Raw genomic sequence first — 15,623 nt, 5'->3', positions numbered from 1 at the left:
GCACTCCTATCTCCGGGAGAACTCTGTGGCTGGGAGTCAAGGACCTATCAGGTTGGGGAGCAGACGCAGACCTGGGTGGTGGAGGGTCGGGTGGCTAGAGCAGTGGCCCTCATTGGCGTATGGCTTTGCAGTGATAACTGACGACACTCTCCCCTCCCGCTTTATCTTTCAGTTAATGACCAGCCACAGTGTCCCCGCTGTGCGGTCCTGCCACTGCCTCCACGCAGGTTGCTGGGGACGCCGGCTGAGGTAACATGGCTTGCTGGCCTCAGTTGAGGTTACTGCTGTGGAAGAACTTCACCTTCAGAAGAAGACAGACAGTAAGCTTGCTTTTCCTGGGGTGGCGCATCTTTTGTGCTTTTCTTAATGGTTTGTGTTGGGTGTTGGAGGAAGGAGGGAAGGGGGTCCTTTTGGTCTTCATAAAGTGTTTGAATGAATCTGGCCCCTGGTGGACACAGGACTGTGGCTACCGCTGGGTCTGATGTGGCCCCAGGGCTTGTCATCGAGGGCAGCCAGGCAGAAATGGTTTGTTCAAGCATGAATTCTGACCCCTGGAGCTGGCACAGAACTGCCCTCACCCACTTGTCCTTTGTTTTTGCCTGTAGCCCTGGGAACTTCCTGGCTTTCCAGAAGCACCTAACGGGCTTGTATATTTCTGGAAGGTGGGACCAAAATGAGCTGACGACTCAGCTTTTGGAAAGCAATGCCAGGATCTCTTAGGGTCAGTCCAGATGTCCTTCCATTCAGTTTTGACCACAGGCCTCAAGGATTACGGCAGCCAAAAATGTGTTTTGTTATTAGGACAGATCGAAGGCATTTACTTTCTAGATGGACTAATAATGCTTTGAGTAACCTTGGGCAAAATCCTCCTTAGTACACAGGTGAATACTGTTTTTACAGAGAGGAAAATGGAGTGGTGGAGGTATGGTGAACTCCTGGAAGTTCAGACGTCAGTTCTTTGCTTCCGTCTCTGAACACCCTTCATTAGTGTTCCCATCTGGTCTCCTGGGTTCAGCTACACCTTTCAGTAGTCTGTTTCCTGCTCTTTTCCTGAGTTCTAAGCCTGCATCCCCACTTGGGGAGTCTTAATGAAACTCAACATGTCTGAAATCAAAATGATCCTCTTTCTTAGACTCAAAGGGCTATACCAGATGTGCAGGTAATTTAGTTCAGTGGTTCTTAAACTGCAGTAACACTTGGTCCCTCTACAGAAGAACAAAAATGTCAAGGTTCCCTTGTGTTCGCTAAGTTCTTTTTATTATCATGTTACTTAAATATGTACAGGTGTGAACTAGACATAAACCACTTGTGCTTACAGGCTGCTCTACAGCTGTATGACCCATATATATTTATAAATTAAATGCAAACAAAATTGCAAAAGTGATATAATTGAAATTCACACTTCTAATGTGAGACAGCTGATGTTGAGAGCAGATGATAAGCTGCAACATGACCAGGGTAGTGAATGGGACGGTGCTGATCCTTTCGAGATTGGCCAGCCTACAACACAATGCGGTAGTGGTTCAGTTCTCCAGCCGTTTTTCTATTTGAACAACTTCCATTTGATGTCATTTGGCTTTCATTTGGCACAATGTCATCATTCATAATTGAGTCTGCATCTGTTCCTTTCTCGTTAGTCTGCTCCAATTAGATTGGTGCCAGCCCAGGCTACAAACACAAATATAGACTTGGGCCCTGGAAACTTGTGCCAGAACTTGGTTATAAAGTGGGCACTCGGAAAGCACACATATGTTTATGACAATTTATTTAGAAGGTCCCTAGTCCAAGTCTCATATTTTACAGAGGAGGAAACAAAATGAAAACACAAAATACTCAACATCCTCTTAGAGAACGTGGAACCCTTCAACAGTAGCTACATACAGGTCCTAGTCTAGAAACTGATTTTGTCTAGTCTCTCCTGTTACAAGTGCATAGACTGAATCCCAAAGTAACTAGTGAGAAAGCAGAGCCTGGAATCCATGTATCCTATCTGCGTTAGTAATAATAGTAATAGTAAAACATGTTAATGTAACAAAAGCCAACACTCAAGAGTGAGCTGCCGTGTGCTAGGCACTGCGTGCTTTATTACATACATTACTCCTTCTGAGACCTCACAACATTCTTCATCTCGACTTTATAGCTGGGGCACTTGACTCACAGAGAGGTTAAGGAACTTGCCCGACACCCCACACTGCTAGTAAGCAGCAGAGGTAGGGTTCAAACCCAGATAATCTGACTGCATGGTTGATACTCTAGTATACTACGTCATATTGCTGTTTAGTAGTACAATTTTTTCTGTACTCAGTGCTAAAACCTTTTGCATTTCCAGCTTCTTCCTTGCTTTCCTTCTGCCTCCTAAGGTGCCATCAGGCCCTACCTGCTCATCTCTGATTTGCATTTCTTGGCTAGCATGTGTCCAAGTCTCCTGCCTCTTCTCTGTCTGGTGGTAGCAGCCTGTACGATAGGAAATTCTCTCTGCCATGGTGTGCCCATCAGCCAGGCAGTAGTGCAAGAAATTGTATCATCTTAGCAATGAAAGGAGGTCTCAGAGATAGTCTAGTTCAAGTCTCATATTTTGCAGAGGAGGAAATAAAAGCCCCAATCCAGAATGGGATTTCTCCAACTTCAACAGACCAGTAACTGAGCTGGGACATGTGCTGGCATCTGCAAGACTCGGGCCAGTCCTTTGTCCATCCCACTGCAATGATCTTTTTCTCTCCTTCTCCAAATCCTCTGCAGCCCTGGGGCAGGGTCCAGTCTGGAGGTAGAAGGAATAGGGGCAGGGAAGAGGTTCTCTGTGCTCAGCCAAAAAAGGGACTTAGGAGCAAGGGGCCCTGGAACAGGACATGGAGTTGGGTCATCCAGACTGGGCCAGTCTCCTCTGGTCTTGAGCTTGTTGCTTCTTGCTCAGTAGATTTTTTTGGGGGGTTTTAAAGTATTAGCATTAGAGAGAGAGGTGGGCTTAGTTAAAGCAGTTTATAGGCTTGTGGTAGAGTTCTTGTTTAAGAAGGGAAAGGAGACCCAGCATTCTGACCTGAAAGGGCCCTTCTAAGTGCCTTCCAGGCTGTCCTAATTACCACCCTTCCTGAAGGAAATGGATTTTGCTGAGTCAGAAAGGAAGGTAGATTATTTTAAATCCCAGATGTTTAAATTGTCAGAACTGGAAAAATCTGGCCTGCGCCTTAGTGCAGGTGATAGTGGCTTTACAGGCAGAAATCCTTTCTATCAGGCTTGGCTTTATCTGCACTAAGGCAGGCCATCTCTTTGGGAGCTCTGGTAGCGTAGTGCCTAAGGGACTTGACTACTAACCAGAAGGCTAGTGGTTCAAACCCACCAGCCACTCCTCGGAAGGAAGATGGGGCAATCTACTTCCATAGTAATACTGCCTCGGAAACCCAAGGAGGGGTCACTATGAGTCGGGTCTGACTCGACAGCACATAACAACAACAAAGGTTTAGTCCCTGGATCTTAAATTTTGATTGGTACCTGTTTCCCTAATCTAACTGCCTGGGATCTAGAGTGTATTGTTTAGACACTGGAACCTGTTAAGGTTTTGGTGCCAGTTTGTTAGTTCACACAGTCAGAACCACCTCTGTCCATTTGCCAGGGGCAGCTGACCCACAATATGTGGAAATCAGGTGCCTGTTACCCTTCCCCTGAGATCCTGAAGTGTAGAGATTTGACCCCAGAGTCCAGGACAGAGGCTGGTACTGGGACATGTGTAATAAGTTCTGCTGAATGACTGGTGAGTATGTCAGTAGCCCGCTAGTTTGTGGGTCTCCAGGAGCCTTTGGGCTACTGCTAGGAAGAATGGAAAGAGTATGCAGAACTGTGCCCCTGTTGAAGGTTGGCTCTTTGTTCTTTCCCTCTGGGTCCTTGTTTGCTGGTGAATCCTGGGGGCCCCCGCTGTGCCCTCATGGTGCAGCCTCATGGGGGCCATCAGTTGGTTTAGCTTTCCACTATTTCCGTTGGACAAAGTATACGTTGAAGTTGAGTTGCGAAAGTTGGGTGGGTGCAAAGCTCAGTTTGGGTCCAAAGTAACGGTTAACTCGTGTGGGTGGCAGTCATTTTGCACAAACAGGGTTTGGGACAGGAAGAGGGAGGGGCTTCAGAGTTCTCAGGATCCTCATCTGGTTTTAGGCTGATCCAGGGGACAAAGTCCCCATGAAACAGATGGGACAGAGTGTGGCCATATGGACTCTTTCTTTTTGCCTTTATTTTTAATTTTTCCGATTAGATTCAACTAGCCATGTGGCAGGAAAAATACATAATTCTAATTTTTTTGCATACCAAGTTACAGTTCCAGTATTTGAGCATTGTTTAGAGGCAAGGAATAGTTATAAAAAAATTAAAACTCCTTACTTAAGAGCCATTAGAGAATTTTACAGATAGATGGATGGTCTATGGTTCTCTTCTACATACATGAGTCATGTATTAAGCATTAGATGATCTAAGTTTTTTACTTGTGTGTCTCTTATTGCTATGACTAGGATTATTCCCTCCCCATTATATTAGCTTAACTGATTATCATATGCTTATAGAAAAACTCTTTTATTGGGGAAGTTACCTTGTTTCTGACGAATTTACCCACACTTTCAAATCAACTGCAACTTTTTTTTTAACAAGTTCACAATTTTACTTTATTTACTTTTCAGTAGCTATTAAATCCTTGAAGGATACAGCATCACATGGATTCTGTGTCCAATGGCCTTAGCAGGAAGGCTGCTTTGGAATTTGGCACAAACCATGCCACTGTTTCTGTGGGCATGAGTTAGTTACCTTTCTCCAGATTACTCTGGTTTTGTTAGGTTTGCCTCTAGGAGTCACTGTGTTGTTCTTTGCTTTGTACACATAGGCACATCTCTTGCCTAAATAGAATTCGGTTTCATCTGAGCATAAACACCTTAAGTTTTAAGAAGGGCTGTGTGCTCTCTCTGGTTCCGGAGACCCCGTGTGTAGCCAGCAAAAGTAGTCTTGGGCCACAACCTTCCAGACGTATTTGCCGGTTTAGAAGTCCTGTTCCCAGCAGGCCTCTACAGGCTCCAAAATGGTGGGTCAACTGCAACTTTCTGGTTAATTTTGTGGGTTCTTTTAGATTTGTGACCATGTTATAAACAACAGGTATTTTCATCTCCTCCTTTCTGGTGTTTATTCTTCTTGGTTCTTTCTCATAGCCCATTGTGATCTCAAGAATTTTCCACTCAATGCTAAGAAACAGAGACTCATTTTTTCAGGATGGCATGAAACTTTTTGGGTCCCTTGGCTTGGAAGACTCTTGCCCAAGGCCAAATTCTCTTCCTTTGGTTTTCTGTGTGTTCGTGCCCTGCCTCAATCTCAAGTTATTAGGAATAAATCTCAAGACTTTGAGAGCGCCATGATGGTGTCCTTAGGCTAGGTAGCTAAATTCACAGAGTGAGTCACAGAGTGAGTCACAGAGTGAGTGAATTGTGGGATATGAGCTTCTGCAACCAGAAGCGGGAAAGTCAGGTGTGAATATTCAGGTGGAGAGTGGGTATCTGTAATCTGTAAGATTTCGGCACAGCTCTGAAATGATGATTCAGAAATGGTTTGATGCATGGTGATGATACTAGCAATAACAGCTGCAAATGCTAGGGTCTATGATAAGCCTTTTACATGAAATAACATTCAGTTCTCACAGTTACTCCAGAGCAGTGGTTCTCAACGGGAGACAGTTTCGACCCCTTCCCCCTGGGGACATTTGATCATGTCTGCAGACATACCTGATTGACACACTGGAGGAAGGGGTGAGGTGCTACTGTTGTCTGGTGGGTGGGGTCCAGGGATGATGCTGAACATCCTCCAACGCACAGACAGCCCTTTCCCCTGCAACAAAGAAGTACCTGGCCCCAAATGTCACTAGTGTTGAGGTTGGGAACCTCTGTCCTGGAAGAGTTTAATCACATTATGCTCTTGTTTAGCTGAGGAATTACCAGATGGAAAAAGTACAGAGTGATCCTTTGGTGCTCCCCAGAGCAGCTCAGGGTAGCAATCCAGTTAAACACCAGCCTCACTATTTTAATATCCATCACTACAAGACAGCTTTCAAGTGTCTGGCCTTGGTGAGAAGCACCTTTTGAAAATAAGATTTCTCCAAATCATTGTGCCTCATAGGTGGGGTAGCTGGGCCAGTACCAAAGCAAGACCTAGAAGAGTTTTCTGTAGGAGTTTCTAGCAGTCAAGCATTAACCTTCTTTCCAAGCTTTTTATGCAGGCCTGTGCTAGAGAACTGTGCTAACCTTAGAGATAGGCGATTCTGATTCTGATAGTGAGTAGAGCCAGATGGCATTCCTGGTAGGAGTCAAGGTAGGTTTCTAGATGGAGGCTAATGGGATAAGAGTCACCTAGAACATCCTCTAAGCAAAGGCATCACTTTGAAGACTAAGGCAAGGTATGGTATTTTCAGTTGCCTCATATGCATATGAAAGCTGGGCAGTGAACAAGGAAGACCGAAGAACAGTGGATGCCTTTAAATTGTGGTGTTGGCGAAGAATACTGAAAATACCACGGACTGCTAGAAGAACAAACAGATCTGTCCTGGAAGAAGTGCAGCTGGGATGCTCCTTGGAAGCCAGAATGGCCAGACTTTGTCTCAGCTACTTTGGTCATGTTGTCAGAAGGACCATTCCCTGGTGAAGGATGTTATGCTTGGTAAAGTGGAAGGTCAGCCAAAAAGGGGAAGGCCCTCAACGAGATGGACTGACACAGTGGCTGCAGTGATGGGCTCAGGCATGGCGAGGGTGTTAGGGTGCTGCAGCACCGGGCAATGTTTCATTCTGTTGTGCAGAGTGTTTCTGCGAGTCATACCTAACAACAACAGCAACAATAAGAACATCCTCTTGAATTTGGGAGGTGCCTTTGGTTTAATGACAGAGATTATTTTAAAGGTACATACAGGGTGAGGGCATGGTTTAAATTTTGTCTCCCTTTAGTTCTCTGATTTGGGTGATGTGAGCTCTGGAGGCAGTCTCTCTATTAGGAAAAGTGTGAGTGTCTCACGTCAGCAAGGGCTTTGAGAGATCAGGAGTTTAGATAACTCCGGTGACAGTCGGCGCAGAGGACATGAGGAGGTACAGTGCTTAGTGGCCAAGAGTGGGGACCCTTGAGGTAGACTGGCCTTGAATCTTGGCTCTACCATTTACCAGCCTAGTATCTTGAAATAATTTATTAACTCTGACTCTTGGTTTCCTCATCTGTAAAATGAAGGGTAATACTAGCACTCAGAGGATATTCGAAGAGTAAATGAGCTAATACATGTTTAAAAAAAAAAAAAAAACTCACTGCCGTCGAGTCGGATATGACTCGTAGCAACCCCTTGTTGGGTTTCCGAGGTGGTATCACGATGGAAGTGGATTGGCCAGTCTTCCTTCCGAGGAGTGACTGGTGGGTTTGAATGCCAGCCTTCTGGTTAGCAGTCAAATGCCTTAGGCACTACGCCACCCGAACTCCTTGATGTATGTAAGGCAGTTACATACCCTGGTCCTTATTGGTAGTACTGTCAGTCTCTCTCTTACCCCTTTCTGTGATTTGCTCACACACACTGGCTTCAGCTGTTGAAAATGAATCTAAGACTTTGTTTGTGCCCTTTGCTTTTAGTGCCATAGGAAAAACCCATTCATTTTTTTCGCATCAACCAACATATTCTGAGCATCTGCTGCCCTACAGGGTCCTGGATGTGGGGCTGCAGAGATATCCAGGGATGTAAGGCTTGGTTCATTGAGTTGGATCAGTGCCTGCACAGACTTGGGAGTACTAGATCTTTCCAGAATGGCTATCCTGAGAGGAATGTGCTCCAACCATGACTGTTGGAATCAGCATGACAGGTTCAAAATTTAGGGGTCAGGTAGATGTGGATTCGGATGTCATTGCATTTCCTCACCGGGCAGTCTCTCAGGACCTTTCTAGAGCTCAGTTTCTTCACTTCTAAAATGGTGATGTTACGACTAAACTGAGTTACTGTGAGAATAGTTATTAGAGATGAGATGTATAAAAACACGTGGCACACGCTAGGTGCTCAATATGGGCTGTCCATTTAACCTCTGCTGAACCTGTTAACATTTTTAGACAATACTGCCTGGTGGGAGTCGTTTCTTGTCTGGCCTGCCTGCTGTGACAAGTAGAATTTCATTTGGAACAATGGGGAAGGACATGGTCTCCGGAGTCAGCAGATCTGGCCTCTGATCTCAACCCTGGTGCTGACTAGCGCTGTGACTTACCCTTCCTTGAACCCCAGCCTTGCCCCATATAAATGGAGATACCAATAGTTTTCACCTCACAGGGTTGTTCTGAACATTAAATGAAGTAATCCATACACAGTATTCTTAGTACACACCGGGTTTGAAGTAAGTGATAGTTACTGTTTGTCCTAGAAGTATAAATGGAAGCTTCAGAGCCTCAAGATTTGATGGCCGTGTATCTTACTTCATTCTGTGGTTTTTAAGTTTTTTTTTTTTTTTTCCTGAATTGATTCACAGTCCTACTGGTTTTTATTTTACTCCTGTCTTTGTCAATATTTGTAGATGATTTTTTTCCCAAATAACTAATTTTTGTTGTTGTTGAGAATATACACAGCAGAACATACACCAGTCTGTCGGTGTCTCCATGGACAATTCAGTGACCCAAACCAAAAACTCACTGTCGTTAAGTCTGACCCGACTCATAACAACTCCTCCTTAGGTTTCCGAGACAGTATTACTACGAAAGTAGATTTGCCCAGCCTTCTTTCCAAGGAGTTTGAACCACCAGCCTTCTAGTTAGCAGTCAAATGCCTTAGGCACTAAGCTACCAGAGCTCCTAGTTCAGTGACAGGGATGTCTTTCTTCAAGTTGTGCAGCTGTTCTCACTTTCCTTTTCTGAAGTGTATCTCCTCCATTAACATCAACTCACTGTCCCCTAAATTGCAGTATCTAATCTTGAGTTGCTATTGTCAGTTTGATCCCATCTAGATAGTTCTTAAAAGAGCACAATACTCAAGGCAGCCATTCTTTCCTAATTGAACTAAATTATTGTTTGGTTTTAAGACAAATTCAGGAATACATTTGGTTTAAGGTTTAAAGATTATCTCAGGGAAATAGTTTCAGGGGTTCTTCTGGCCTCTGTGGCACCACAAATTTTAGATTCCATGAGAATTTGAAAATTTATTCTCCATTTTCCCCCTTTTGATCGGGATTCTTCCACAGAATCTCTGATCAAAACATTCAGTAATGGTAGCTGGGCACCATTCAGTTCTAGTCTCATGGTAAAGGAGGCCTCTTGTTTAGGGAGGCAATTAGCTACAAATTCCATTTCTTCCTCCTATGTCTGACTCCCCTTCCTCTGTTGCTACGGGTTTTATTTAACTGTAACTTGGAATGCTTATAATTTTGTGTTCTGCTTTTTATACTTAGTATTATATGGTTAATGGTTTCTGTGTTTCATAAAAATTGTTACAATGAGTGCATAATGTATTGTCCAATAGATGGAATAGATGTACAATTTCGCTATTTCAACTTTGCTAGGAGATTAAGTTGTTTCTGGTATTTTGCAACTGTAATTTCTCAATGAATGAGTAGCTCACGAATGTAGCCCTTTGATATTTTAAATTAGTTCTATAGGATGAATTCCCAGAAATACTGCTTGGTCAAAGGGGATAAACATGTCTCTTGAACACATGCTGCCAACTTGCTTTCTTTAGGGGCTCTGCTGACTTCTGTTTTCACATCATTCTCTTATAAACTTCAGTTCATTCCTTTACTCACCAAACATCTTTTAAGCCCTCATCATGTGGCAGGCTCAGTGAGAAGAAAGCGACCCTGGGGGAGAAGCTCCTGTGTGAATAGGGCCCCTGCTGTGCCAAGTGCTGATGAGGCACAGAGGACCTGGGGAACCCAGCTGGTGTTTCAACTTGGAGATTTCAGTGTGTGTTGTTCTCTGGGACTGTTTACAGAACTGTTTACAAGGCCAGCCCCATCTTTGATCTTGGGGACCTCATTGCCAACATGCTTTCTTCCAGAGAGGGACTCATTTGTCATTTGCCAGCGTGCTATCTGTAGTAAACCGTTCTTCAGAGTTACAGGCTAGCAGTGGTTTTTTATTTTTATGTTTTTGTCCCATTAGAGAAGTAATAAATACTCATTAGGGAAGATTTAGAAGACACAGGAAAGTATAAAAGCATCATGCATGTTACCATCCCAGTGCATCCATTGTTACCATTTAGTTGCATTTCCTTCCAAAATGATTTCTTTAACAGAGAACTTAATGTGAACTACATACAAAAATCTTTGGAAATTCAAAACTGGTTATTTAAAATGCCAAAAATTTAAAAAAATTAATAAACAACAAAAACACCAAAAAACACTCTGAAGTGCCAAGCTGCAGTGGAAGAGTTAAATTCATTATGACATGCTTATCGGGTAGACTATCAAGTGGCCATTGAAGCCATATTTTAAGGGGATATTTTATGCCACAGAAAATGCCCCTGTATGATATTAAATGAAAAAAGCAGAATACAAAGTTATATGTGCTGTACAATCTCTGTTTTGCAGAAAAAGGTATTATATGTACATAGAAAAAAAGACATTAAGAGAGAAGCATTGTTGGCTCAGCTGAGGGGCGTTATCTCCAGGAGGCAGGATTGAGAGGGATTTAGATTTACGTTTTTCTACTTTTTTTAATAGATATTTTCGTATTCTCCAATTTTCTACAATAAGAATATGTGGATTTGAGGATTAAGAAAAAACTTACATTATTTTAAAGAAAAGGAGAATTACACATCAGTCTTGGCTTTATGACTCAGAGGGCATGGTCACAATCACTGTTAGCCTCAAGGCCCCATGATGCTCCCAGGCTCTTTGGTGTTTGTTCTCATTAGAACCTGGAATCTAGAAATGAAAGAAATGGACGCGATGAGTGATTTCAGGCACTGTAACTAGTTACACCAGGAGCTCTGGTGGCACAGTGCCTAAGGCACTTGACTGCTAACCAGAAGGCTGGCAGTTCAAACCCACCAGCCACTCCTTGGAGAGAAGGTCGGGCAATCTATTTCCATAGTGATACTGCCTCAGAAACCCAAGGAGGGGTCGCTATGAGTCATGTCCAACTTGACAGCGCATAACAACAACAACAACAACTAGTTACAACTGGTTTGATGAAATTAAGTTCAGTGACTTCTTACCCTCTGCCCACGTATCCATTGGTAACTCGTTGAGCAGAGTTTTCCTTTAGAAAAAACCTCATTGTTTTAACCAGTGGATCAGCTTGCTTATAAGCTTCATGATCTTCTAACCCATTGGAGAGGACGAGAAAGGGCGTTGCACTACTCCCAACTCTTTCCAATGTAAGGTGCACACAAGTCAATACTGAACTGTGTATGTTGTTGTTGTTATGTGCTGTCGAGTTTCTGAGGCAGTATCACTACGGAAGTAGGATTGCCCAACCTTCCTTCCGAGGAGTGGCTGGTGGGTTTGAACCGCCAGCCTCCTGGTTAGCAGTCAAGTGCCTTAGGCACTGTGCTACCAGATGTTCACTATCCTTTGGAGTCCTCCTCCTGGCCCCAAGGGGAGTAATCTACCGTGTGTTTGGAGGAGCAGAAGTGGGGTGTGTTTAGCATAGCAGATCGCCCCGGCCCTCTCTTTTCAGCAAGTGGCCATTGCCTAACTGGCCCTGTGCTAAAGCTGGGAAAATGCAAAGATGACTAGGACCCAGAACCTGCCCTTGAGGTACTCATAGTGCATCGTGCAAGCCAGTGATAGAGGATTTCAGCAGCCTGGGGAAAATTCTGTGGGAGGAGTATGCGGAGGGTACTGCGGGAAGACAGGAGAAGGGCTTCTAGCTCGGCCTGGGGTTTAATAAAGGAAATTATGCCAGGTTGAGTCCTAAGGAATGAGTAGACGTGACTAGATGAAGCAGGGTGAAGCATCTTCCCTTAGTGCAGGAAGGCACAGGAGTCTGGAATAGAATGTTGTTGGGGGAGAACTGATAACAATTCCATGTTGTTGTAGCTTAAATGGAAAGTTAGTGAGTAGTAGGAGAGGCTAGAGAAGTTGATCAATTTTGTAATTAACTTTTCTGTGTATTCTCCAAAGCCTGATAGTGTTGGGCTTTCAGTGATTTTTAAAATTCACGGTGCTTTGTCTTATTTCCTGCCCAGTGTCAGCTGCTGCTGGAAGTGGCCTGGCCTCTATTCATCTTCCTGATCCTCATCTCTGTTCGGCTGAGTTACCCACCGTATGAGCAACATGAATGTGAGTACCTGGGCAGTCCTGAATGAGCCTCACCATTGGCACGCAGAAGCCAGGCAATGCGCGTGAGCTAAATTTGGTTTGTCCAGGGAAGCGAACCTTAAGAAACACCACAAAGGTTTATGATTGACTCATAGCGACCCCTCGTAGGTTTCCAAATTTGGGTAAAAGCGTGAGCTTAGGAGACTAGTTTCATTTGTAAGGAATGGTGGTTAGTAACACAATAATAATGAACATGTGTTTTCATGCATTTTAAATAATGAATATGAAATAACTTCACTGGTAGTTCAGAAAGTGATGATTAAAAAGCACCCCTTAAAACCATGCTTTAACACCTCCATCAGCTGGTCCCTACTAGTCATTTTCATATGTGTATGTAGTGTAGTGCCTAAAGCACTTGACCACTAACCAGAAGGCTGGCAGTTCAAACCCACCAACCACTCCTCGGAAGGAAGGTTGGGTAATCATTTCCATAGTGATACCACCTCGGAAACCCAAGGAGGGGTCGCTATGAGTCGGGTCTGACTCGACGGCATATAACAACAACAACAACAACATGTCTTTATTACACAATTCCAGATCACAGAATGTACAGTTTTAAGTAGCATTTGTATAGAATTTTACAGTTTGACTAAAACTATTTCATTTGATTTTCACAACAACCTTGTGGAGTAGATTTTATTATTATTATCATCATTTACTTTAATCTCTTGATAAGTAAATTGAGCTCAGGGAGGTACAGCTACTTTCCCAAAGCCATACATCTAGTAAGTAATACAGATGAAATAAAGCTTGGGTCCTCTGACTCTCAGTCATGTGCTCTGATATCCTTTATAAAGGGCTTAGAAAATACAGTGCAGTGGCCAAGAGCATAGGCTCTACATGTCGGATTACCTGGGTTTAAATCTGGCCTTCATCCCTTGCTGTGCTCCTTTGGGCAAGTGACCATGACGGCTGTTCTCTAGTTAGCACCTCAGTTTCCTCATCTCTAAAAGGGCATAGTAATACCCCTACTTGCTTACTTACCAACTACCTCAGTACCTGACCTTTCAAATTTAGGACAATAGTAAAAAATCTACTTTCCAGCTCTTTTGTGCATTAACTGATGTACATCTGGCAGGAACAAATGCTGAGGTGCAAGGCAAGAGTGATGCTGACTGTGATGGTTAGGATTATGTCAGCTTGGCTGGGCCATGATTCTCAGTGGTTTGGCAGTTACGCCATGATGTAATCTGGCAATTATGTCATAAGGTAATTTGGCAGTTATGTGATGATGTAATTTGGCAGTAATGTCATGATGTAGTCATTCTCCATTTTTTGATGTGATGTGATCATCCTCCACTTTTACATAACACTGGTTTTTGCTTAACGGTCTTTGAAACATAACCATGTCAATGAATGGGCATTGGGTGTACCTATCTCATACATTTGTTGTGAGTGTTCTCACCCCACAATGACAGTCTCTTTCCCTGTTGGACTCACTGCATGGGTTGTTCTAGTCTAAAGGATCAACATTCACTTTGGGGGTTAGCTGGGACTTTGGTTTCACTGCCTCAGTCACTCCTGTTCCCACTAATCAGCTTCTCTCACACCCCACTAGCTCCCTGGCTTGCAGAAACTTGTTCTTCTAGGGTAGTGATGGGGCCAAGGTTACCTTTCAATTGTGATCTTGTTCTAGTCGCATCTCTTTCACAGCACATGTTGTTGCTGTGTGCCATTCAGTCAGTTCTGACTCACAGTGACCCTGTAAGACACAGGAGAACTGCCCCATAGAGTTTCCTAGGCGGTAATTGTCCTGGGAACAGATTGCCAGGAATGTTCTCACATGAGTGGCTGGTGGGTTTGAACCACCAAGTTTTGGACTTTTTGTTTAGCAGCAAAGCACTTAACTGTCACCCCATCAGGGCTCCTTCCCAGCACATTTACCTGCTAAGGGCCCCTGATGGCACAAGGTTAAGTACTAAGCTGTTAAACCAAGGGGTTGGTGGTGTGAGCTCACCAACCACTCCGAGGAAGAGAGACCTGGTGACCTGCCCCTGCAAAGATCACAGCCTAGGAAACACTGCGGGGCAGTTGTATTCTGTCCTATAGGGTCACTGTGAGTTGCAATAGACTTGATGGCACACAAAAACAATAATTTGCTGACACACATTAGACATTCAACTTTTTATTCTTTTTAATTTTATAACCTTAAAAATATTCCATCAGACGTGATTTTTTTTTTTTTTTTTTTATTTCACCAAAAAGGAAAAGAGTAGAGTATGAACTCTTCACTCATGTATTGGCGTGTGAGGTAATTTTGCTTCCTCTTTGGGAGCCCCAAGAGATTTTGTTGATTGGTGAGTAAAGGCAGAATTGATTTTATTCAAGTATCACCTTGAGCCCCACCACAGTATCCATGGAGTAGGCCCGACTCAGCTGCACTTGGCTGCTAGGCTGTTCTCCCTCTCTGCAACGTAGTAAGCAGGCAAGATGGTGCCATGGCAGTAGATAGCACTTGGCCATCAGGCAGATGGGGGTGTTAACTCCTGGGTCTGCTATTTGCTAGGATTGACACCTTGGGCAAGTTGGTGAGTTTTGAACCCAGATTCCTCTGCTCTAGACCATATAGCCTCACAAATGTTGTGACATTTTTGTACCTATAGAAGACAGATAAGACGTTTCCATTTACCAGTGCACTTCTTGCAGCCTTACTTTCCGTTCTGGCTACCTTCTAGGGAGCTTGCTGGGAGGGCAGTGTGGAGAAAGTGGAGAGCTGAGGTGGAACTTGTAGAGGGTCCTGTCTCTGGGAATAAAGGACTGGTGTATAATTCTTCCCCATAAAGCTTTTCCAGTTCAGCCTGGGGCCACCAAGGTCCTGCTGACTTGCCTGGCCTCTGGGAGTCCATTATGCTGTTTCATTGTCATCCTGAAGACCTACTGCCAAGTCCTTTTTCTGCTCTTGTTTGATGGGGCACAACCTATGGGAGAGGGTCTTTGCTTCACCTACCAGGAGGAAGCTTTCATTACCTTCCCCTTCTTATTGCCCTGTGCTGCCTTTGACCAACACAACCCTGTCATTGGTGCCAGCACCTCCTGGAGTTTAAAGGAGAGAATCCCTTGGTCCTTCAAGTATTTGGGTTACGTAAATCTCCTCTGGATGAGGGGCAGCTGATTCAGGCAAGGGGCCTTGTTTGGTTTTCCTTGAACTATTAACAGGGAGATAAGGAGATTAACTAAGTAAATGTTCCATAGGACAGAGTCCCTGGAGAGGGTGGCCGTGGTGAGTCAGATCTTGTTGCATCTTTGCTGTGGCTGTTGCTTCTCTGGTTGGATTATGGATAGAAGGAAAAGGCAGATAGAGGGGCCCCAATACTGAAATGCAAAATACTGCAAGTCTTGGCTGTG

General features: G+C 44.0%; 1 protein-coding gene across 1 annotated transcript in view; it reads left to right on the top strand.

The window, feature by feature from the left end:
- Positions 1-254: 254 nt before the first annotated feature.
- Positions 255-15,623, top strand: part of ABCA1 (ATP binding cassette subfamily A member 1) — a 119,367-nt gene continuing 103,998 nt past the window's right edge. Inside the window, exons 1-2 of the mRNA XM_007953759.2 lie at positions 255-320; positions 12,146-12,239. Coding sequence (XP_007951950.1) covers positions 255-320; positions 12,146-12,239 — 160 coding nt within the window. The remainder of the gene's footprint in view (positions 321-12,145; positions 12,240-15,623) is intronic.

This window comes from Orycteropus afer, unplaced genomic scaffold, assembly GCF_000298275.1.
Source record: "Orycteropus afer afer isolate SDZICR_OR568_19922 unplaced genomic scaffold, OryAfe1.0 scaffold00410, whole genome shotgun sequence".
NCBI lineage: Eukaryota > Metazoa > Chordata > Mammalia > Tubulidentata > Orycteropodidae > Orycteropus > Orycteropus afer.
The sequence above is the reverse complement of the archived record's forward strand: the minus strand, read 5'-3'. Positions and strand labels throughout refer to the sequence as shown.